The 23,697-nt window shown below is 40.9% G+C and overlaps 1 protein-coding gene across 3 annotated transcripts in view; it reads left to right on the forward strand.

Annotated features, from left to right (window-relative positions):
• DPP6 (dipeptidyl peptidase like 6) overlaps positions 1–23,697 on the forward strand; it is a 1,805,197-nt gene that overhangs the window by 1,758,958 nt on the left and 22,542 nt on the right. For all 3 annotated transcript variants that reach the window (XM_073581572.1, XM_073581570.1, XM_073581571.1), the window contains exons 20-25: positions 8,207–8,401; positions 9,089–9,143; positions 13,326–13,428; positions 16,811–16,878; positions 18,503–18,575; positions 18,711–18,784. In XM_073581572.1, coding sequence (XP_073437673.1) covers positions 8,207–8,401; positions 9,089–9,143; positions 13,326–13,428; positions 16,811–16,878; positions 18,503–18,575; positions 18,711–18,784 — 568 coding nt within the window. The remainder of the gene's footprint in view (positions 1–8,206; positions 8,402–9,088; positions 9,144–13,325; positions 13,429–16,810; positions 16,879–18,502; positions 18,576–18,710; positions 18,785–23,697) is intronic.

A 23,697-nucleotide genomic window follows, 5' to 3' on the forward strand; every position in this document is an offset into this window, starting at 1 on the left:
GTAGCATGCATGTAGTATATATGTGTTATGTATGTAGCATGTAGCATGCATGTAGCATGCATGTAGTATGTATGTAGTATATATGTGGTATGTATGTAGCATGCAGTATGTATGTAGCATGCATGTAGTATATATGTAGTATGTATGTTGCATGTAGTATTTATGTAGTATGAATGTAGCATGTATGTAGTATGTAGTATGAATGTAGCATGTATGTAGTATGCATGTTGTATGTATGTAGCATGTAATTTTTTTTTTTTTTTTTTTTTTTTTTTTACATTTAACACATTAGCCGGATGATGGGACTACTACTGTCCCATCATTGGCTAATGTGTCAATCACTGTCATGGTAGCAGGCATCGCCCGATGGGACTTGTAGTCCCATCGGACGATGCCTGCACAGACCCCCGGAGCCTGCACAGACCACCGGCAGGCCGGCACAGACCACCGGCAGGCCGGCACAGCCCCACGGCAGGCCGGCACAGCCCCCCGGAGCCTGCACAGCCCCCCGGCAGGCCGGCACAGCCCCCCGGCAGGCCGGCACAGCCCCCCGGAGCCTGCACAGACCACCGGCAGGCCGGCACAGCCCCCCGGAGCCTGCACAGACCCCCTGGCAGGCCGGCACAGCCCCCCGAAAGGCCCGTACAGACCCCAGAGAGGCTGTACAAGGGCAGGAAAGGGTTTTTCTTATTCCGATACCGGAAGTCCCATAGACTTGAATGGGACTTCCGGTATCGGAATCGGCGATACCGATACTTTTTTTAAAGATCGGCCGATACCATCCGATACGATACTTTGAAGTATCGGACGGTATCGCTCAACTCTAATGGTGAGTGCTTCCTGGTTTGATTCTGGATGCTTCTCTGTAGTTGCTAATGGTTGTTATTTGTTCTTCTTTATTTGCTGTTGTCCCGGGGTTTACCTTTGGTTTTGATTTGGGTTTTATGCTGCTAGCTTTGGATTTACTCTTGGACCTGACTCTACATCGTCTGCGTTACAAGATGCCAGCTATCCTGTGACCGATAGAAGTCTGAGAAGGGCTCTGTAAAGCCCCCTTCCCCTTTGTGAGAGGGTGAAAAATATCCTGGCCCTTAAGGACTTGCCTAGCAGTGGTGGCCTTATGAGCTTAGGCGTTTCAAACCAATATTGTTAATTGTTTCTTAATCAGGGCTAAAGATACCTTTAGCAATGACTAAGAGCAATTTAACAATATTGATTCAGAATGAATGGGATTTTTTTTATCTTTGCAGATGAGTGTTGGGACTTCTTTTTATTAAAACAAAGGAGACACATGGCCTAGCCAAAGTTGACCAAAAAATCATCAGGACCCTTGTCCAGTGGCCACATTTGTAGTAAATTGTGAATTAACACTACTGCAAACAGAGAGCCACTAAAATAACATTAGATCAGCTTAGAGTCTAAAATAATTTGCAGGACCCTTGTGCAGCAGCCACGTCAGTAGTCCATCACCGCCGGACCAGACACCAGGGAACGTCCTCCCACCTGGCGTGTCTTCTAATTAGGTAGACCTGGCATAATTTCATTATTGCGCTTTGCCAGACCTGTAAATTAGAAGAGTCTCCAGGGATGACGTCAGGTAAGAGAAAGCTGCCTGATCTGGTAGTGATGGACTACTGACTCCTCCAAATCTGTGTGCACAACTCGAGGTCTAGCTAATCTTATTTCTGTATTTCAGGACTCAGCCTGTTTATAGGGGCATTAAAGGGAACCTGTCACTCCCTCAGGGCGTTTTTAAGTAAAAGAGCCACCTTCAGCAGCACTAAGACTGCATTCTGTGAAGGTGGCTCTTCTGTTTTTGACCCCTAGTAACACTGAAATATCAACTTTTATAAATAGCTCCTCATACATGTAATGTGTCCCATAGGTATGGTGTGTCCCCCTCTATCAGCCGCCTACCATCCTTCCATCATGCCTCTGTCCTGTGTCTGGGTGCCGCCCACCATCCGTCCATGATGTTGCCCCTGGGCGTCGCTGCCTCCTCCTGTTTTGAATGCCGGCACCTCCCCTGTGACAAGAGTTCTTGGGCATGCGCAGTGCGCGCTGCCCGAGAACCAACATCAGGCTATTGCGCCTGCGTGTTGCGGAGGCCCCAGCCCCGCAGTGTAAATACATGATAACACACTGCGGGGCGGGATCTGGGGCCTCTGCAACACGCAGGCGCAATAGCCTGATGTCGGTTCTCGGGCAGTGTGCACTGCGTATGCCCGAGAACTCTTGTCACAGTTGAGGCACCGGCATTCAAAACAGGAGGAGGCAGCGACACACAGGGGCATCATGATGGACGGATGGTGGGCGGTGCCGACACACAGGACAGGCATGATGGACGGATGATAGGTGACTGATACAGGGGGACACACCATACCTATGGGACACATTACAGGTATGAGGAGCTATTTATAAAAGTCGATATTTCAGCGTTACTGAGGGTCAGAAACAGAAGAGCCACCTTCACAGAATGCAGTCTTAGTGCTACTGAAGATGGCTCTTTAACTTAAAAACACCCGGGGGGGTGACAGGTTCCTTTTAAATGCAAAATTACAGTTTATCAGATTTTCAAACAAAGTACTGTATATTATACATGGTGCTAAATATATTTCTTTAAATGAGTCAACCCCATTTTCTCCACAGTACTAACATTTAAATATACGTTCAGAGAATAAATTGCCTAATATGTATCCGACCTCAGCCACATTCTAAGCAATCGATCCAACCAGGGATAGAACATGGCTTGTGTTGGTGTTGTTTGTGTTATTTTATTAGCTTAGTACACATTTAGGAAATCTAATTTTCCATTACAGTTCTGGGTGCCCAGAAGTTGGAAGTAAGTAGCCAATTTGAAATGAGTAATAAATCATTAGTCAGGATAGCACTGCAGCCTTTGGTGCTGAGTTTGCAGTGAACGTTTATTCAGTTCTTATTACGCCCTTGGCTGCCGTATAACAAGCATATACAATACCCAGTCATTTCAATACGTTATAGAGCTACCGCTTGCTGAGCTTAATGCATATAATGAAGCATTTTATGGAAAATATACATATATAGTAAACCATTACTAACACTACCAATTATAGCATAATATATTACAAACTGTAAATTATTATCCTCGGAGCGCTCATGCTGAGTCTTAGGCATGGAAACCCATATATTAGCAAAATGGTTTATTTATGTGAAGAATAATAGAGTTCTGTATCGAGGCACTATGATCAGCGTAACATAAAAGCAACCCAACACACATTTGCACCACGTTCTCCCTTGACAATTATTTGCTGCTTGGAAATTGAATTTTACATTGAGAATAATGTTTTAGTAATATAAAGTGTAAGTACATTTAAAAAAAATAATAGTCTCCATATCTTTGATGACTCTTTGTGGGCTAATTCCACTATTAAATAGAAGTCAAGTTCAAATGATGCTTCCCCGTGGCCTTCCAGCTGACAGGAATAAATGGCTTACATTAGCCTGCTAATTCTAAGGGCATTATAAGGCACACAGTTTAACAGAAGTTGAAAAATTACATATTTAATTGATATCTGGAATTGGAAAGAGAACTTTTTTTTCACATCCTCCATCTATGATGGCAGTTCCTTGATAAACAGCGCAGGTTTTAAAAATGTGGAAATTTGTGGATTATTGGCCATTTAAGTGATCGCATCAGCTGGATCCATCAAACCAATACTGCAATAAAGTGTGTTTGCTATAGCCTAGAGTCAGGGGCCTAGCAGCACAAGGTCCTCTCCAGCAATTCCTTATAAAGAAATGTTATTGATCTTAGACGAAACAATTTAGATGGTAACATCTGCTGTCATACCTGTCCCTATTGTGCGTTGATCTGTGCAGAGTGTGGCTTCCATCACCCTAAAATAAAGCTTCTCAAATATTTCTACTTTACTCTTGCTTCACCTTCACCAGATAATCTAAACTGATGCCAAAGCCTTATAAGCAAACAAATACAGTTGCATGAAAAAGTGTTTCCCCCTTCCTGATTTCTTATTCTTTTGCATGTTTGTCACACTTAAATGATTCACATCACCAAATTTAAATATTGAAAGATAACACAAACACAAAATGCAGTTTTTAAATTATGATCATTATTTTTAAAGGGAAGAGAAATCCAAACCTACAGGGACCTGTGTGAAAAAGTGACTGCCCCTAAAACCTAATAACTGGATTGGCTACCCTTAGCAGCAACAACTACAATCAAGCATTTCCGATAACTGGCAATGAGTCTTTTACAATGCTCTGGAGGAATTTTGGCCCACTCAACTTTGCAGAATTGCTGTAATTCAGCCACATAGGAAGGTTTCTGAGCATGAACTGTCTTTTTAAGGACATGCCACAGCATCTTGATTGGATTAAGTTCAGGATATTTACTAGGTCACTCCAACGTCTTAATTTTGTTTTCCTATAGCCATTCAGAGGTGGACTTGCTGGTTTGTTTTGGATCATTGTCCTGCTGCATAGCTCAAGTATGCTTTAGCCTGAGGTCATGAACAGATGGCTGGACATTCTCCTTCAGGATTTTTGGTAGACAGAACAATTCATAGTTCCATTTACCACATCAAGTCTCCCAGGTCCTGAAGCAGCAAAATAGCCCCCAAAAACTACATTACCACCACAATATACTGTTGGTATGATGTTCCTTTTCTGAAATGCTGTATTACTTCTCCCTCATATGTAATGGGAAATACACCTTTCAAAAAGTTCAACTTTTGTCTCCTCAGTCCACAGAGTATTCTCCCAAAAGCCTTGGGGATTATCAAGATGTTTCCTGTCAAAACTGAGACAAGCCTTTATGTTCTTATTGCTCAGCAGAGGTTTTCAAGTTGGAACACTGCTATGCAGGCCAATTTTGCCCAGTCTCTTTCTTATGGTGGAGTCATGAACACTGACCTTAGTTGAGGCAAGGGAGGCCTGCCATTCTTTGGATGTTGTTGTGGGGTCTTTTGTAACCTCTTGGATTAATCTTTGCGCTCTTGGGATAATTTTGGTTAGGCGGCCACTCCTGGGAAGGTTCACCACTGTTCCATGTTTTCATCATTTACGAATGATGGCTCTCATTGAGTCCCAAATCTTTACAAAAATCTTTATAACCTTTTCCAGACAGATAGATCTCAATTACTTTGCTTCTCGTTTGTTCCAGAATTTCTTTGTTTGGTGGCATGATGTCTAGCTTTTGGATCTTTTGGTCATTTGCACATAGCTGAACTAGAGCAGGTGCAGAGAAGAGTGACCAAAGTTATTAGGGAACTGGGGGGTCTGCAATACCGAGACAGGTTATTACACTTGGGGTTATTTAGTTTGGAAAAATGAAGGCTAAGGGGTGATCTTAATACAATGTATAAATATATGCGGGGACAATACAAAGACCTATCTAATGATCTTTTTACTCTTAGACCCGAGATGGGGACAAGGGGGCATCCTCTACGTCTGGAGGAAAGAAGGTTTAAGCATAATCACAGATGTGGATTCTTTACTGTAAGAGCAGTGAGACTGGAACTTTCTGCTGTATTATGTTGTAATGAGTGTTTAATTACTAAAATTTCAGAAGGGACTGGTGCCTTTCTTGAAAAGTATAATGTTACAGGTTATATGCACTAGATTCCTTGATAGGGCATTGATCCAGGGAACTAGTCTGATTTCCATATGTGAACTCGAGAAGGAATTTTTTTCCCCAATGTGGAGCTTACTGTTTGCCACATGATGTTTCTTTTTGCCTTCCTCTGGATCAATATGTTGGAGCATGTTAGGTTAGGATATGGGTTGAACTAGATGGACTTAAAGTCTTCTTCCAACCTTAAAAACTATGTTACTATGTTACTATTTTACTTCACTTTCAGGCAGGTCCTATTTAAGTGATTTCTTCATTGACATTAGGCGTTGCAGTAATCAGGCCTGCGTGTGGCTAGGGAATTTGAACTCAGCTTCCCAAAGATGTGGTAAACCACAGTTAAAACATAAATTAAGGGAGGGAAATCACTGTTTCCCACAGGGTCCTGTAGGTTTGGATTAATTTTTCCCTTAATAATAAAGACTTTCATTGAAAAACTGCATTTTGTGGTAACTTGTGTTCTCTTTATCTAATATTTAAGTTTGTTTAGTGATCTGATACTTTTGAGTGTGGCAAACATGTAAAAGAAAAGGAATGCAAGAAGGGGGCAACATTTTTTTCACACATCTGTAGTTACTGTGCCCTTTTTACCGCCATAGAAATATAAAACAAATATTCCTGTGTGACCCATATAAAACCGCTTAGCAGCAGCAAATACCACAATGCAACATAACAAAGAATGGCGCTGAAAGCCACAGTTCATCAAATCATAACTCCCCAATAGCACTGCAATGTAGTACAAAATATCTCCTCAATAGCACCACCTACTACAGATGAATCTCAGAATGCCTTTCCAGAAGTGCCAAATGCCACAGTTCAGCCAATTTACCTCACTAGTAGTGCCAAACACATACTACAGTGCAGCACAAAACCACTCTAGCAGCATTAACATGACAAGGCCAAACAAAATAATTCCCCAACAGTGGCAAATTCTAGAGTACAACAAAACATGCCTTTGCAATAGCGCCAAATACTTCAGTGCAGCACAAAATACCATCCCAGCAGTGCCAAACAAAGCACCACAATGAAGCACAACATACCTCCCCAGCGGTGCCGAACAAAACACCACAATGAAGCACAACATACCTCCCTAGCAGTGCCAAACAAAAAAAATCACAATTGCAAACAATATACTTCACCAGCAATGACAAACACAAAATCAAAATATTACACAACAAACTTCCCCAGCAGTGTCAAACAAGGCACAACAATGCAGCTTAACATACCTTCTCAGCATTGCAAAATAAGACACCACAATTCAGCACAACATATCATAGAATCATAACCATATCATGGAAGAGAAACCCATTAAACCAGTAAAAAGCACTTAAAAAACAGTCTTATAGGTGGGTTTACATATGGAAATTAGAGGACAATCGCAATCCCTTGAGAAAGGCCATCTGCCGAAATGTGCGTTGGGAGGGGGTATGCCTTGGGTGGACCTCTATCTACTATACTGACAGGTAAAAGACTTCTTGTGATGTGATTATATACATTCTTTCGTACCCTGCCTGGTATTATTACTTTAATGTGGGATAGGTGCAATATACTTACCATCATGTTAGCCCATCAATGTTGATGTATTTCTAATCCCTTGGTCTATACACCAGAATGTATGCTCCATTTTTTCAGCCTATGTGCCCCTATGGTCATTCTGACACAATCCCCATTTTTCCTGTTTCCTGTATATTCAATAAAATTGTTTTTCATATTTTCAAATAATTTTTTGTCTTTGGACTTTATTTGATCCTATTTTTTCTTCCTGTGATTTTTGATATCATAGAATCGTAGAGTTGGAATGGACCTCCTGGGTCATCTGGTCCAACCCCCTGCTCAAAGCAGGATTCACTAAATCATCCCAGACAGATATTTGTCCAGCCTTTGGTTGAAGACGTCCATGGAAGGAGAACTCACCACCTCTCATGGCAGCCTGTTCCACTCATTGATCACCCTCACTGTCAGAAAGTTTTTCTAATATCTAACTAATCTGTGTCTCCTCCCATTCAGTTTCATCCTATTGCTAGTCTAGTCTTTCCTTGTGCAAATGAGAATAAAGATGATCCTTCTACAATGTGACAGCCCTTGAGATATTTGTAGACAGCTATTAAGTCTCCTCTCAGTCTTCTTTTTTGCAAGCTAAATATTCCCAAATCCTGTAACCGTTCCTCATACGACATGTTTTGCAGACCAGTCACCATTACGGTCGCTCTTCTCTGAACTTGCTCCAGTTTGTTGATGTCTTTTTTTAAAAAGTGGTGCCCAAAACTTCAGTAATGCCAAACAAAACACCACAATGCCATAAAACATACTTCCCCAAAGTGCCAAACACTACAATACAACACAATATCTCTCCCCCAAAGTGCCAAAGAAAACACAATGCCACACAACATTGCTTCCCGCACAACATCCTTCCCCTACAGTGCCAAACACCACAGTGCAGCACAACACACCTCCCCTGCAGGGCCAAAAACCACAGTGCAGCACAGAATACCTGCCCAATAGCACCAGATACCACTATACAGTACAAAATACCCTCCCAAATACCAGTACTAACACTACATCCTTTCTCTCTCATAGAGATGGCAATCCTGGAAGTCAGAGTGCCTCAGAAAAGTTTGAAGTTAATTGGATAACAGCGCTTGTCAGCTCTTTCAGTGTTGTAGTAGTAAAGTTTGATGGACGTGGAAGTGGCTATCAAGGCACAAAGCTTTTACATGAAGTGAGAAAAGAACTTGGAAGTTTACAAGAAAGAGACCAATTGTCCGCTCTGGGGTATGTACACATGACATGACGTCTATTTTTATTTACTACGGAAAAAGACACTGATTTACAGATGAGCTGTCCTTTTCTTATGGTCTATCACTGTTGCATGTTGCATATGTAATCTAAGGCAATGTCCATACAGGGTTTATATTTAGTGGATTTTGTGGGTGGAGCATCCAATATGTAATACAGTAGCAGCATTGTGGATAAAATGTTATGATCTTTCTTCCACACACTGAAATCCGCAGCATGTTAATTTATGCTGCGGGTTATCAATGTGGATGACATCTTTTTGAATGCAAATGATGAAAGCTGCACAAAATCTGCAGCATTTCCACAATTAAATCCGCCACAAAATCAGCATAATTTGGTGGATATTCCATTGTGGAATCTCTTGTGTGCACATAATCTTTGCTAAAGGGAATTGGTTTCCATTGTTCCCACATCTTCCACTCCTTTTTAGAAAAGTGTCAAGGCCAGTACAAAAAGGCCATAAAGTTGCATGTTTTTTGTGCACAGTTTGAAAAATTTGAAGCCATAAAACTGGTTTAAAAAAATAAAAAACCTGAAAAATAGATCCATTTGTTTGAGTTAGTTTTCTGATACAGGACAAGTGGCACATACACCAGTGATTTGTGCAAATGGTTTAATTTTATGAAGTTATGATTATTCCTTTTTCCTCTCTATTTATTACAGATCACTATTGAAATTCCAATATATAGATAAGACGAGGGTCGGTGTATTTGGAAAGGTAATGCTCCATTATTATTACGTTATGCTTGAATTAGATAATACAAAATATAGAACCACATAACACATCAGATCATGCAACACGATAATAGTCATCTTCTGCAAACAATGGGTTGTCGGCTACTGTATATTTGCAGACCATCCTACTACTACAGACCTCAAGAGGTGGGGCCTGGTATCAATTTGACATCACCCAAGAGGATTTGGGTCGTTCTTAGTTGGTTTCTGAAAATATATTCCAGTCTATGAAGGACAGTGAAGGTTGATTTCATCAGTAGCATAATACACATGGTTGATGTGTTGGAAGGAAGAGTTCCCCATAAGGTCTGATCTTCTTGTTGGCCTATGCTCCGTCATAACTATGCTTTTGTATGCTTCGCATCTGGTTTAACGTTAGATATTTACCATTACACTATAGATTAGTACTTCTGAAATTGTGAGGCTGGCCCCACCAGTGAGGTGCCCTATAGTTATTGGTGAGACAGTTTTTAAACATGTAATCTTATGTTACACAGTCCTTTCTATGCATCAACAATCTATAGTTTAGCAACATAGTTGACACATTATGTGCTTGTAATAATGTTTATGTTATACTGGGTTTAATATACAAAAAAGTAAAAGTGAGAGATATATTTAATTTGAAAATTAACTTTGCCTACAGATGGTGAGGCCCATTCCTCATCTTGGTCTGTCTTGTGAGGCCCAGACATTATCTTAGTTAATATTGAGAGGCTCTAATATAAAGAAGTATGAAAAGTCCCTTGTACCATGTGGATCGTCAGTGCCGTTACATCTTTAATTTGTGTCCACTGTGGTAGATCGTCTCACTCAGACGTACACTGATGTAGACATGGGAGCACTGTCTCTTTAAAAACTTCACTGGTTTATTATATATGCGACAAAAACCACGTAAAAGTAAAAATAAACAAGGTACTTTGGTCAAAACGGGAAAACAAAACAAAATTGTAGCACAAAGCACAGTCCTTGTGGTAGTGGGGATCTGCCCACTCAGGGTCTGCTTAAAAAAAAAAAAGTTTCAGGTTAGCATAAATACAAACTTCTCTGGAGTTAGCCTCTCCAGACACACTGAACACTGAATGCCTCAGGAGGCTGTCTATTTAAACCACACCATGGGGAGGTAAAAAAAAAAAAAAAAGGTGAACAAAATCCCACCCACTCTATGGTTGTCCACAAAAAACCCAGCCCTTAAAATGGCCGATTAACCCCCCTCAACACATAGTGTGCATTAACAAATTTGTGGACCGTGAATCAAATTTCTTGGGAAAATTAAATAAAGTTGGCAAATTTAAATTTCAAAAGAATCGCTCGTCTCTTAATGCTACATTTTCACTGCACGGACGGATGCAGGGTAAATAAATGTGTGGTTGACCAAGTCTTTTCTTTGAGACCACAGTTGATTCCCAGGGGATAAAAAGTGACCTTATCTATTCTGATGGGGTGTCTGCCACTCTGCATTTTTCAGAAAAGGAGTTGTTTTCTTTTTCAAAATATTAGTTTGAATAAACTTCAGCATAATACAAATCTAATAATAAAGTTTGATGTGAATTATTTCATCGTTTTGACAGCAGTTGCTCATTAAGCAAGCAGGTTAATAACAATTCTTAATCTATATGACCTGGCTTCCTGCAGGCTACCCTGTGCAAATGTTTCATACTTTGTGCAGTATAATTGCTTTTATGTCTTATGATGATTTACAAAACACAATTATCAACAAATATTTTATTGATGAGTGGATTATTTCAATCAGTTCGGCTCACAATATTTGTGCTCTGATACTATAAAGCCTCTCATCAAATTACATTTATAATTAGGGTAAGAGCACTATGCAATCTATGTGTTTTCTGAATATTTCCTTTCCAGATAAAACACATTATTTTGTCCTAGCCATAATTGGCTGACTCTAATTTACAATTTCTGCTGAATCCTGGAATCAGATTATGTTTAATGATGTAAATCTACAATTATATTCACCTTTCGCTCGCTCGCCACTCAGTCGGACTTGTTAAATATTCATAGTTTTTAGGTTTGGATGAGTTTGGAGTTAAAACTAATTCAACTTTTATTGACAAGAGGTTTTAGCGGGAATTATAACAAGATTTCTCACTTATTGTACACAAAACACCGCAGAGATGTATTCGGGTATTTTAGATTAAACAAAATCTGTTTTGTGGCATTAATGCATAGCCATGTCTAATATTCAAACTTCAGATTATATCAATTTATTTTTGATTCGGTGAGAGGATTCACACAATCAGCATATGAGCGAGTATTGCAGTCTGAGTGTTTTTGTTTAGCGATTTTAAATAGTTTTTTTCAGACATTTCTAGAAAAGAAAAATTTAAAAACTAAAGTGTAAATGAAAAGACTATGAGATTAATTTCGACTTTACGTAGTAACACTTGATGAAGGCAAATAATATCATTAAAGGAAGCAAACTTGAAGGGAATCTGTCTCCCTTATCTGAGAGCAGCCTAATATAGGAGAAGAGACCCCGATTCCATTGATGTATCACTTAAGGCCCCGTCACACATAGCAACGCACCAGCGATCCCGACAACGATATGACCTTATCAGGATCGCTGGTGTGTCGCTACATGGTCGCTGGTGAGCTGCCAAACAGGCAGCTTCACCAGCGACACGAGGTTCACAAGCGACGCACGTCGCTTAGTTACCCACTGTGTACCTTAGTACGCGCAGCACTTAGAAACCCGATGTGTACCTTGGTTACCAGCTCCCTGCACCAGCGCGCTGGTAACTAAGGTACAACTCGAGTTTCTAAGTGCTGCGCGCCGCTCAGAAACCCGATGTGTACCTTAGTTACCAACGCCAGCTCGCTGCCACACGCAGCGATGCGTGCTGGCCAGCGGGAGACCAGCGATCAAAAAAATGTCCAGGCCATTCCAGGACGATCAGCGATACTCGGCAGGGGGGCCGGTCGCTGGTAAGTGTCACACACAGCGATCTCGCTGGTGAGGTCGCTGTTGCGTCACAAAACTTGTGACTCAGCAGCGATCTTGCTAGCGAGATCGCTATGTGTGACGGGGGCTTTAGTTTACTGGATGCAGCAGTTATGATACAATCAAGAGTTTTAAGATGTATCTGAACTGAGAAAACTGCTCTGCCCACACCACTGATTAGCAGCTTTCTGTGTATTTTGTATATTGACAGAAAGCTGCCAATCAGTGTTGGGTGGCGGAGTTAGACCAGGATGCACATGAGCTGTAGTCCTGTAGTGTGAATCTGCTGATAAAACACTCATTATATTGAAATGACAGCAAACTGCCTAATAAGTGGCACATTCATGAAATCAGTAGTGTCTCAGCCCCCTGTCTCATACTGACCTCAGATTAATAACAAAAACCTGCTCCTAGATTCCCTTTAAAGGGGTTACCCTTTTTTAAGATTTTTCTGTAATAAATAAATATTGACTATTAGAGTTGAGTCAAACGATTCACAGGCGTCTGGTCCAGTGGCCACTCTGTGCAGCCTGAGCAAAGCACAGTGAATATTGTACTACCTGCTAGCATTCTGGGCTCCTTTTCTAATAGGACTTGCTAAGTAATGCTTTCTAATAAGGAAAGGTGCTCAAGATGCTGATATACCGTAGGAAGTCTGCAGTGCTCTAGTCTAGCTCCCACAGAGTACCGCTACAGCTTCTTGAACAGAGTCCTCCGAATCATATTGCTCAACTCTGTTGACTATGGTATTCCATACAGTATAAGAATTGCAAAAAAATGGGGGGGGGGACAAAAAGCGCAATAGGGTCTTATCCACGTTACAAAGGATAGAGTATATCATGAAATTTGCTCACCTGGTTAGGATGAGATAAGAGCATGTAGGTAGCGGCTGCTGCAGATCCACAGGTCCTTAGTGACCAGAAGAAATGATATATCCAAAGGGAATTCGTAGTTATATTCCGCGCTGACAAATTCCAGGAGAATGCTGTAGGATTGCAGTGGTTTTATTCAATGCATTGAATATATCATACAGTATAAGAAAAAATATGAAGATACTGTACATATCCCAGATATTTCTCCAAAGCTTGTTCTTTTGGCATAAGTAGATAACTTAAGGTTACTGTGTTCAACCCTCAATTTGTAGCATTGCAACTGTTAAGGTGGAATGAAATTCTGAAGTTAAGAAATCTTTCTCTCATGTTAAAGGAATATGGAGGATATTTGAGCACACGACTCGTGACATCCATGGCAGATGATCTATTTGCATGTGGCTCAGCTCTTTCTCCTATAACAGATTTTAAACTATATGGTAAGGTATTCACATTTACTAAATATTTTAGATTTTTTTTAATGTTGTATTTCTTATGTAATATTTAGGTTCTATTCAGGTAAAATTTAGGTAAAAATAGTGCAGTATAGCAATCCAGACAATCCTATCAAGTCAGGTCCATCACAGTGTCATGACTTCCAAAGCTAAGAACACAGTCTTCTGGAATGTTTACACTGTTTGATAATCATGAACCAGAATCGTGCAGTCTAAACAGTCTTCCAATGAACGAGAAAAATGCTCATTCATCAGGTGAAATGATCTTCTAGTTTGCCAAAAAAAATCATCATCCTTGACAGTGCATCAGACTGTGTAAGCAAGCCCTACTGTGTCAAGAACAATATGAATAAGGAAGTTTCAGGGCGCTTCCTTCAGAGGATCCTTAACCCTATTTGGAATAAGAGGGTTATATTGCCAAAGAAGCAAGGATCTCTGATGTTGAATCAGATGATATTTTATTGGCTATGTTTAGCAAATACAAAATTTTATAAAACACATTAAAAACTTATTTTAAGAAAACAACGCGTTTCGGCCATGTTGGCCTTCATCAAGTGTAGAAACTTTTGTATTTGCTATACAAAATAAAATATCATCTGATTCAATATCAGAGATACGTGGTTCTTTTGCTGCATAACCCTCTAATTCCAAGTTGGGTTAAGTAAGGATCACCCTTGTTTGCAAACTTTTCCCAGTGTTGTGCCTCTTTGCATAACCACAACAGGTGAGCAAGATTTAAGTTGTACTTTTCTCAGCAAGTCAGATTCACTCATCTACTGCGCTTAGATAGCGATTTCGCTCTCTTTCCCCTCATCCTCTCTTTCCCAGGACCTCATTCACGTGTCAAGAAGAATGGCAGCTTATCCGCAGTGAGTGATCAGATCATACAGTGTGCAACTGAAGAGCGGTTTTCCTGTTTAAACTGGCTTCTAAACAACCACTGATCAATAAATATATACCGATTGGTGGTCTTTTAACAATAAAAAAGTTGGTAAATATAAATACACCCCTATCAAATTTCTTAAAGAACTCTGTATCTAATAAATTTGTTATAATTAATGAAATAAATTATTTTTGCGTGGTCTCTCATAAATTAACCAGTAGAGGCTAAGCAAACAGCTGTGTGCTGGTATTAATAGCCTGAGAGCCTTCATGGATATTGGCCCATTCCCAGAATATTAAACATCATCCCCTAGCCTTGGGCTTTAACTCCGGTGGTTATGAAAATGTAAAGGGACCCATGCCTTTTTTTATCATTTTTTTTATTAACAAGTACAGTAAGATCACCAGAGTTTATAGCAGCTGTTTTTTTTGCTTTGCAAGTGATATTGCTGGACTGATGAACAACCTCGAGATCGGCATTCGACACTCCAGCATTCATCAGTCTGACACTCGACCTACTGTGAGACCTGGTGGCTTTGAACTCAGGTAACCTTAAAGTTACTAGAGTTCACAGCCAGCGAGTCTTTCAGCAGCTGCAAGGATGGAAACCTCATGGGAAATGGTGAGGCACAGTTTAAGATTACTAGAGTTTCAAGCTGCTGGAGCACCTGGAGGCTGTGAACTAAGGTTACCTTGGGTTGGTATTTTACAGTAATTGTTAATAAATAAAAAAATAAATGAAAGAAACAGTGTGGGGTCCCCTGTAATTTTCATAACCAGCTGAGGGAAAGGCAACATCTGGTGGCTGATGTTAATATCCAGTTGCCAATGGCCATAAAGGTTGCCAGGCTAATAATATCAGCTAACAGCTGTTTGCTTAGCTTTTATAAGCTATTATAGGGGATACCTCCCCAAAAAATTATGTTGGGTCTCCCCTATATTCAACAACCATCAAAAGCTAAACTGACAGCTGCAGGCTGATATTAATAGCCTAAGGAAGGGCCAAAGATATTGGTCTACTCCAAGACTAAGAATAACAGCTCTCAGCTGCCCATGAAATAGTGAATCTATAAGATTCGCCAATCCTGGTACTTAGCCTCTGCTCTTCCCACTACCGGTGTTGCAATGACAAGTGGGGTAATAGTTTTGGGGCTGATGTCAGCTGTTTTATGTCCACTGACATCAAAACCAGGGATTAGTAATGGAGAGACATCTATAAGACCCCCCATTACTATCCCCACAGCCAGAATAAAGTCCTTTATTTGAAATAAAACTACCCGATCCTCTTTTACCTATTTATTTACAAAATTAAAAATAAAAAACATCATATTTATGACCTGTCCTACGATAATCCATTTGTCCCACGAAGAGCCCAACTGACAACTCAGCTACATTTGGATTGCAAGATGCAACCAATCAGTCATCAATCCAGGAGACACTGAGAATAAGGCTGAGAACTCATTTGCAGCTCCAAGGATGACATCAATAAAGTGAGCGGAGTTCATAGTCGATGAACTCCGGTGAACTCACTGATGTCATTGATGTCTGTTTGAGAACTTTCTCAAAAATGCAGACATCAGTGAGGTCACCAGCGTTCAAGACCGGGCGTACAATGATGAGAACACTATGCAACAGCACATGTGAAAAAGACTTGGGCATAGATCACAGACTGCACATGAATCAGCAAAGTAAAGTAAAAGTAAAGACCTTGCTGTAATGGCGCTCCTCTTAGCCTTCTGAGACTTAATAGTTGGCTATAATTATCTTAATGGATGTCACAGTGTACAGGGATCATCTCTTTTGCACGTGGAAACACAAGGAGAAATGTAATGAAACTTTTACAGGGAAGATACAGATTAGATATTAGAAAAAACTTTTGACAGTGAGAGTAAGCAATGAGTGGAACAGGCTGTCACGAGAGGTGGTGAGTTCTCCTTCAATGAAAGTCTTCAAACAGTGGCTGGACAGACATCTGTCTGAGACCATTTAGTGAATCCTGCATTGAGCAGAGGGATGGATAGGGAGGTCCCTTCCATCTCTAACATTCTATGATTCTATGATCTATTGCACATGAATGCCTACCTGCCTCTGTTCTGTGAATCACAGGCCACTGTTTTTTAAGTGACCTGCCTCCTTTGTTTAAAATGGCTTCTTCATACACAGGAGCAGGCAGAGGAGCCGTGGAATCACAGATAAGGAGGAAAACACACAGTGCACAGTCCGGCCCCTGTGCACCAAATTATAATTAGCAGAAAATGATGGTAATTAAAGAAGAACCAACAAGCGGATTTTTACCTCCAAAGGTATCAGTGTTAATCAGTATTACAGCGCCATTACAGCAAGGTCTTTACTTTTACAGTACAACACTCGTGCTGAAAGGTTGTCTTTAAATCTCATTTTCTGCATGTATACCAACTAAGATACTTACTTGTAATGTTTCTTCCTGGAAAATGATTCCAGTCTTAATATGTTTTATTTCTTTAAGCATCTGCTTTTTCGGAGAGGTATTTGGGACTACATACCTTTGATAATGGAGCCTACGGGGCATATGAGGTATGAATATTTGAGAAGCTCTTGCTTTGGCACAGACTAACATTATTTTATGTAACTTGATTTATTCTCAGCATCTATTGCTATATGCATGTTTCCCAAGCAGTGACTCAGGAGCCTCATTGGCAGTTGTATAGCTGCAGCCAGTTGCAAACACTGGAAGGCAACAGTGATACTAAAACTTGGCGCTAGAGTTACAATCATGGAACTGACAGCCGATTCCAGGTTAAGATGCGTATCAATGTCAGGATCCTTGGCACAGTGGAAAATATTGTCAGACCTAAACTTTGAATCATCACAAAATACCAACAACCTGAGATTTTTATACTGATTTTTTTCCCTTTTAGTTGATTTAATTATGCTTATTAGATATTTCACTGATATGCTTCAACCTGTGTCGGCATTTTTTAAATAAAATGAGACATTATTATTATGAAATATAGCCATACTAGCCTATGTATTTCAAACCTTTCATTTTTAAGGATTGTTAATCATGGCATGAAAAAAAAATAGCTATGTCTAAGAATCTTTGAAAATCAAAGGTTAGGTTTGAAATGCGTAAGTTTATATGGCTACATGTTTTTTTTTACTTGGGATTTTTGTACATTGTTTTACTTACTACGTCAAATTTTTTTGAAGTTCACTTCTGCGCAAATTCAGCAAAATGGCAGCTGCTGGCCACCATTTTTCTGAAGCGTAAAAGAAGAAAATTTTAAAAGTCCTTATGCTCAGTTTATCGCTCATCTCTCCGGCTTCACCACTAATCACCATCATACATCTGACCCTCATCACATTTTCTGATTCTCTCTGTGAGTACTGAAATCCCCAGGCCTCTCACACTGAGCTGGCTCTGATGAGGCCCCGGATGGTTCAGCGCATGCATGGTCACGTCGCATGTCATAACGTCATGGCATAGTGACCTTCTTCATGCTTATGCAGAACCATCCTAGGCCTGATCAGACCAGGATGCCCTGGCTCAGTGTGAAACTCCCAAGGATTTCAGTGTAAGCAATGGGGTCAGAAGATGAGAGTAGATCGAGAAAGGTGACGGTGAAGAGAAGGGGCCAGAGAGGTCATCGGTGAATTAAGTATAATGATTTTTCTTATTTTTTTTTTTTACATATCAAGTTTACTATACTCTGGCGTGTCCCCAGAGAATAATAAGGAACATTAAATTTGGGGTGAATAACTTCTCCTAGAAATGTACTACAGAAAATCAGAATTAAACGAAGTTTATCAAATCGAAACAAGCTGAAAAATACAGTGTATCATACCCAAGACTAATTGTACCTTAAAGGTAATTTCCAGCACTTTCTTGTAATCACTAGTAATTACAGCATTAATTCCTGATCTCAAACACTGTTACAGCTAATATATTCAGTTATTATGGGAAGCTTCTGGCATTCTGCTGCGATAGCATAAAACCTATGATTTTTGTATGTAGCCACCGAGAGGATGTCTTATAGCAAACAGCATAAAAAGCTATTCAATTTGCCAGAAATCCATACCCTTTGTTCTATTCACATAAGGCATGTGTGACTTTTCATTGAAGCTTATCAGTCATTTGTGTAAAGCCAATTTTCCATCCCTTTGCTGAAGATAGCCTCTTTAATCTATGTTTCCACAGTTGGCCAAAGTAACAGTTCGAGAGTCTTTATCGAATAAAGCTAAATTTTTGATTATCCATGCTACTGCAGATGGTGAGTAATGCTTTATTAATCCTTAATCTATTCCATAATGATAAGGACCTATTAGACAGATGCTCCTCACTGAGCAATGAGAAAATGTGCTATAATTAATTTGTCCCCTTTACTGATACTAATCTTATTTTACAGAAAAAATCCACTTCCAGCACACTGCAGAACTCATAACGAATTTAGTCAAAGCCAAAGCCAATTATTCCTTACTGGTAAGTTCCTTGTTTCCCCAATTTTTATGTCTCTAAAGGGCCAGTCACACTAAGAGATATCGCTAGCAATATCGCTATAACTAGTGACGTTATAGCGATATTGCTAGCGATATCGCTGTGTGTGATACTTACCTACGACCCGCTCCCCCGCTGGTTATCGCTGATCGCGCGAGAACGTTCAGGACTGTTTCTCGTCGTCAGCTTCCTGCGGCGCTTCCTGCTGTGACGACGAGCGATGCATGGAGGCGGGCGGGAGGACGCAGGATCGCCTGGTGTGACAGGTAAGTAGCGACCCCCGTCCCCAGCGATGTCGCTGGTGAGATCTGCCTATGTGGCAGCTCACTAGCGACCACTTAGCGATGTACCAGCGATCCTGACAGCGTCATATCGCTGGTCGGGATCGCTGGTACATCGCTAAGTGTGACAGTACCTTTACATACATGGTAGTGTCAAAAATATGTGAACAGCACAGTCACCTAAGGTGGCAAGTATATACTGAACTTTTGACTTTTTTACATATTTCCCTTGTGTTCTGCTAAAAAAATTATAGCTACTTTTGTTTATGAACAGGTAAGACTTGATTGACCAACCTGAAGTTGTACTAAAGTGTACACTTACTTACATTCACAAAACTTGGGACATTTATAGAAAATCTGTCGGCACAATTTTATAATGTAAGGTAAGAAATTGCTGTAATGGCGCTATAATACTGATTACATTGATACCGTTGATGAAGAAATGTATAGTTCTTCAGAGGGGCCAGGGAATCAGAGACAGGGAGAAGACCCAGTGCACAGTCCGACCCCTGTGCACCAAAATCTAAAAATGGTGATTAATGAAGGACAGTAAAGCCGATTTCTTCACCAAAGGTATCAATTATTCTGTATTTGTCACGACTCCCGGGTATTACTGCTGCGGGGAGAGCTGCACACAGCAGCAAGGGAGCTGAGCAAAGCGCCGGGTAACTAACCAGGTAACAAACAGGACCTGAACCATGTGACAGAGTAGGAGGTGGTCGGGGCGGAGCCAGATACCGGGGTGCAGAGGAGACGATAAACACAGGAGAGTAGTCAAACAAGCTAAGATCAGAACCAGGGTATCACGAGGTACCAAAGGGGTGAAACATGGGATTGTCAGAAGGGAAACCAGAGGTCAAAAATCCAAAAGAACAAACAAGCAGAGTAACGCACGGAGAACAAGCAAAACAATTTCAAACCGGGCACACGCTGCAGGGGTCAAGCACACAGACTAGATGAAACTATAGCTGACAGGGAATCCTAGTCTGGAGTGAGTATAAATACCCCTCCCAGATCCAAAGGGAGGCCAGCAAAATTAACCCTGAGAGAACAGGACATTAACCATACCCAAACCATGACAGTATTACAGCACCATTACAGTCATTTCTTTACTCTATAAAATTGTGTTGACAGATTCTCTCTAAACCTCTAACCAGGACCACCTGATAACTCCCACAAATACTCAGCAATGCACACTTTGGGGTAAAGTTTCCTTAAGTCATGCCTCATTTGTGATAATGTCCATATGGCAAAATCAGGACAGTTTGAAAGTGATGATGTGTCTCTTGGATAGATAATGAGCACAAAAGAGACAATTAGAGAGTGCAATAATTTTGGCTCAATCTTTGGCATATCTGCTTTTAAAATTCCATATTCATATACCTTATTAGGTAATTCCAAGCTAATCATAGAATCGTAGAGTTGGAAGGGACCTCCTGGGCCATCTGGTCCAACCCCCCTGCTCAAAGCAGGACTCGCTAAATCATCCCAGTCAGATGTCTGTCCAGCCTCTGTTTGAAGACTTCCATTGAAGGAGAACTCATCACTTCTCATGGCAGCCTGTTCCACTCATTGATCACTCTAACTGTCAAAAAGTTTTTTCTAATATCTAATCTGTGTCTCCTCCCATTCAGTTTCATCCCATTGCTTCTAGTCTTTCCTTGTGCAAATGAGAATAAAGATGATCCTTCTACAATGTGACAGCCCTTTAGATATTTGTAGACAGCTATTAAGTCTCCTCTCAGTCTTCCCTTTTGCAAACTAAACATTCCCAAATCCTGCAACCTTTCCTCATAAGACAGGGTTTGCAGACCGGTCACCATTCTGGTCATTCTTTTCTGAACTTGCTCCAGTTTGTTGATGTCTTTTTTAAAATGTGGTGCCCAAAACTGGACACAATATTCCAGATGAGGTCTGACCAAAGAGGAGTAGAGGGCAATAATGACTTCACGTGATCTAGACTGTATGCTTCTGTTAATACATCCCAGAATTGCATTTGCCTTTTTTGCTGCTGCATCACACTGTTGACTCATATTCAGTCTGTGATCTATTAGTATACCCACATCTTTTTCACATGTGCTGTTGCTTAGCCTTATTCCTCCCATTCTGTATATGCTTTTTTCATTTTTATTGCCCAGATGTAGTACTTTGCATTTTTCCCTGTTAAAAACCATTCTGTTAGTTGCTGCCCACTGCTCCACGTTATTTATATCTTTTTGAATCCTCTCTCTCTTCTCTAGTATTAGCTATCCCTCCTAGCTTTGTGTCATCAGCAAATTTAATCAGTTTACCCTCAATTCCTTCATCTAAATCGTTGATAAAGATGTTGAACAATACAGGGCCCAGGACAGAGCCCTGTGGTACCCCACTTGAGACATTCTTCCAACTGGATGTGCAGCCATTTACGCCCACTCTTTGGGTCTGATCACTAAGCCAGTTATGAATCCACCTAACAGTTGCCTTGTCCATTCCATACTTAGTCATTTTTTCAATAAGGATTGTATGAGATACTTTGTCAAATGCTTTGCTGAAGTCAAGATATACTATATCTACAGCATTTCCTTGATCCACCCAATCAGTGATTCCGTCATAGAAGGAAATTAAGTTAGTCTGGCATGACTTATTAGTTACAAACCCATGCTGACTCTGTTTAATTACTTCATTCTTATCCAGGTACTGACATACATGTTGTTTAATAATTTGTTCAAAGATCTTTCCTGGTATAGAAGTCAGACTCACCGGCCTATAGTTGCCTGGGTCCACCTTCTTCCCCTTTTTGAAGATAGGAACAACATTTGTTCTTCTCCAGTCTTCTGGGACTTCTCCTGTTCTCCAAGAATTTTCAAAGATTATGGAGAGGGGTTCAAAAATTTCTTCTGCTATCTCCTTCAGTACTCTGGGGTGTAATTCATCTGGACCTGGAGACTTGAATTAATTTAGGTTAGCTAAGTGTTTCTTCACTATCTTTCTGTTTATAGATATTCTGGATTCTTCTAATAGGACAGTGAAGAAAAGTTAATGTTACATTTCCTTTCTGAGAGAAAACAGATGCAAAATAGGAATTTAAAAGTTAGGCCTTCTCAACATCCTGTCTTACCATTTCATCATTTTCATCTTGTAAAAATCCTATAGCATCTTTGACTTTTCTTTTACTTTTGACAAATCCCCAATATCCTTTATTATTGCTTTTGACTAGAGTTGAGCGAAACAGGTCGAAAAATTTCAAAAGTCGCCGACTTTTGTCAAAGTCGGGTTTCATGAAACGAAACCCGACCCTAGGATGAGGTCGGCCACGAGGTCGGCGACTTACGCGCCAAAGTCGCGTTTCAAAAGTTTGTTTTGCGCTCTTTTACAGCCAATCAGGATCCACGGACACTGTGGGCAACGTGATGACATAGGCAGGGGTCACCACCATCTTTCAGAAGGGCATGCAAGTGATTGGCTTGCTTTGGTGGGCGTCACAGGGGGTATAAAAGGGCGTGCACGCCGACCGCCATCTTACTTCTGCCGATCTCAGTATAGGGAGAGGTTGCTGCTGATTCTGTAGGGAGAGCGTTAGGCAGGGAAGAAGACAAAAAAACTGCTTCTGCTGCTAGCGATTTGGCCTGCACAACACACAAGTCACTGTGTGTGCAGTGCAAGGGGAGGCTATATTGTGGTGTATCAGTGGTGTTGGTTGTTGGGCTGCCTTTTAAGGCTTCCTGACAGGCTGGCATTGCTGTTTACCCACTGCTCCGAAAACTGCTTTTTTAAAAGCAATCCCAATTTTTTTTTTTTGTCCTGCTGAGAAGAAAAAAAAACTGCTTCTGCTGCTAGCAATTTGGCCTGCACAACACACCAGTCACTGTGTGTGCAGTGCAAGGGGAGGCTATATAGTGGTGTATCAGTGGTGTTGGTTGTTGGGCTGCCTTTTAAGGCTTCCTGACAGGCTGGCATTGCTGTTTACCCACTGCTCCGCAAACTGCTTTTTTAAAAGCAATCCAATCTCCCTTATCCTGGAGTCACTTTGGTCACAGCTGTGCCATCGAGCCTGTCACATAGCGCTCAGATATTCATTGGGCCTCACACAATCCACAAGTGTCCAGTGTCCAAAAGTGTGTGCAGAGATTCAAAATCTCCCTTATCCTCTCGTCACTTTGGTCACAGCTGTGCCATCGAGCCTGTCACATAGCGCTCAGATATTCATTGGGCCTCACACAATCCACAAGTGTCCAGTGTCCAAAAGTGTGTGCAGAGATTCAAAATCTCCCTTATCCTCTCGTCACTTTGGTCACAGCTGTGCCATCGAGCCTGTCACATAGCGCTCAGATATTCATTGGGCCTCACACAATCCACAAGTGTCCAGTGTCCAAAAGTGTGTGCAGAGATTCAAAATCTCCCTTATCCTCTCGTCACTTTGGTCACAGCTGTGCCATCGAGCCTGTCACATAGCGCTCAGATATTCATTGGGCCTCACACAATCCACAAGTGTCCAGTGTCCAAAAGTGTGCGCAGAGATTCAAAATCTCCCTTATCCTCTCGTCACTTTGGTCACAGCTGTGCCATCGAGCCTGTCACATAGCGCTCAGATATTCATTGGGCCTCACACAATCCACAAGTGTCCAGTGTCCAAAAGTG

Source organism: Dendrobates tinctorius, unplaced genomic scaffold, assembly GCF_039654945.1.
Source record: "Dendrobates tinctorius isolate UK_male_01 unplaced genomic scaffold, ASM3965494v1 ptg000070l, whole genome shotgun sequence".
Taxonomy (NCBI): Eukaryota; Metazoa; Chordata; class Amphibia; order Anura; family Dendrobatidae; genus Dendrobates; species Dendrobates tinctorius.